Source organism: Colossoma macropomum, unplaced genomic scaffold (genome assembly GCF_904425465.1).
Source record: "Colossoma macropomum unplaced genomic scaffold, Colossoma_macropomum, whole genome shotgun sequence".
NCBI classification, from domain to species: Eukaryota; Metazoa; Chordata; class Actinopteri; order Characiformes; family Serrasalmidae; genus Colossoma; species Colossoma macropomum.
This window is the reverse complement of record NW_023494787.1, coordinates 5,110,973-5,112,957: the sequence shown is the minus strand read 5'-3', so window position 1 is coordinate 5,112,957 and position 1,985 is coordinate 5,110,973. Positions and strand designations below refer to the sequence as shown.

The following is a 1,985-nucleotide window of genomic DNA, read 5'->3' as shown; positions in this document are numbered from 1 at the left end:
TTACTTATAACCTTTGAAATAGAGGTTATTGGAGTAATTCTGGGCCGTCTGGAGCTTCCACATATCTTTAGCCAGGATGCCGTTTCTGGAGTGAAATATTTTGGCCAGATGAGTGTCCATCGGAGAAGGACTGTAATCTGCACACTTTGGACCCTGCAGACTAGGAGCACATTTTACAGTATAGGAGAAATAGAAGGTGCCATACTGGAAGGTACACAGGTCAGTCACTTGTCCACTTCTCAGGTCGAAGGAGCACTTTCCAAGAAGGTCACTGTTCCAGTAAGAATCTGCATCATATACTTTGAAAGAGAGTTTTTTGCTGATGGACAGCTTGACCGGACCAAACTCAAATGATTCTCTCCAGCGTGGATTGTTATTATTATTAATTACTGCAGTGCGTCTGACCGTGTCACCATACCTGACCTCTACAGAACCATCTGTTTCAGTCCAGACGTCTCCGTATAAACCTTTGGCACGGAGTTTGAAGACCTTCAGTGTGGCTAGACCTTTTTCAGTAGGACAGCAGCTGGACCGTATATTCTGACTTGGTTCACAAACGCAGGCACAGCGATCTCTTGCATTATTGTGATGCCCTATCTTACAGGACTCAGAGCAAACTTTCTTCAAAGCATTTTCCCGGATATAATTTTCTACTGCCTTCTTCAGTCCCTTCCTGGCAGGGTGTTTATTGTTCAGCACTGAATGTAGGGGTTTAAGAGTGTATGTCACCACATCTGGGATGGTCTTCAGGGAATCCAGCCACTGTTTTAAAGCATTTGGATGTGAGGTTCTGGAGAAAAGGAGATCTTCACCATTGACGTTCCCTCCTGTAATCTCTGTCTGTCGGTCATTAAACATTGAGCTGAATTTTTCATCTGTATTCATTTTCTTCTTTAGGGCTTGGCAGTGTTTGAACTCTGCCCTCAAAGTAGCACCATTGTATGTGCCTGATGCTTCCACGTCCAAACAGTCTTTGACTGCTGTGTCCGAAAGTCCATTCATTGCTGCCTTGCAGGTTCTGATGGCTGTTACTGCTTTCATCTTCCCACCCAACTCCACTCCTGTGGTAAAGTGTGTGCCAAACATGTCGATTATGCTTTGATAGGAGTGTGGATCATATTCTCGGGGAAGAGACTGCACAGCCTGAAGAAACTCTTGATGCAGTGGGGGTGAAGACACTATTTTATATCTGTGGAGGAATTTTGAAGGCAAATGTATTTATTATCAATACGCAGTGAAACCTATGCAACAATGATTTATTTATTATACCATTTACACAGCAGAATGCCTCACCTGTAAAAGCTGCATTTGACAGCATGCTTGGTGAAACTGAAATTGTCCTCCTTTGACTTCTTCATACCGAATTGTGATTCACGGGAATGAGTGCCTCCTAGCGAAACTGAAGCCTTAGACACCACATCAAGTCCAACTTTCCAGTTGTTTGAGATTGACGAGGTAGAGTCGTTCACAAGAGCTTCACTCGAGTCATAAGTCTGGCTGGAAACCTTCATCGAACACTTTGGGAGTGTTCTCCAGAACACCACAGCTGCAGGTGTCTTCTGCTTTTCCTTGTTCATGTATGCGTTCTTGTACATTTTACATCTGCCATTCCCGATGTCCCACTTCTCCACATCGATGACATAAGACCCTTTTCGCTCCATCTTCACTACGTCAAAGCCCTCTCCACCAAGGTTGTAGCCTGGAACGAAGTCTGCATTCTCACAGTCTTGTGGACCGCCCAGTTCCAGTTGTTCATTATTCACCATGGAGAGAAGAGAACACCACATCCAACAGCTCACAAGGTAACGACACATCCACCCCATTCTGATAATAGAAAAAATCCTTATGTCATTTCTTTATAATCAATAGGAAAAAATAGACTATTATAAACAGCAAACTCTTTGTGGTCTAAGTATTAGTATACAGTTTACAAATGTAATAATTTTTTATTCCCATCAGAACTTACTTGTGTCGTATCTTTATCT

General features: G+C 43.0%; 1 protein-coding gene across 1 annotated transcript; it reads right to left on the bottom strand.

The window, feature by feature from the left end:
• LOC118804849 (perforin-1-like) lies at nucleotides 1–1,985 on the bottom strand. Its single transcript, XM_036565471.1, has 3 exons — nucleotides 1,967–1,985; nucleotides 1,294–1,824; nucleotides 1–1,189 (listed from the first exon to the last, which is right to left on the bottom strand). Exons 2-3 carry the CDS (start codon nucleotides 1,821–1,823, stop codon nucleotides 1–3), a joined length of 1,719 nt encoding a protein of 572 aa, XP_036421364.1. The 5' UTR covers nucleotide 1,824; nucleotides 1,967–1,985.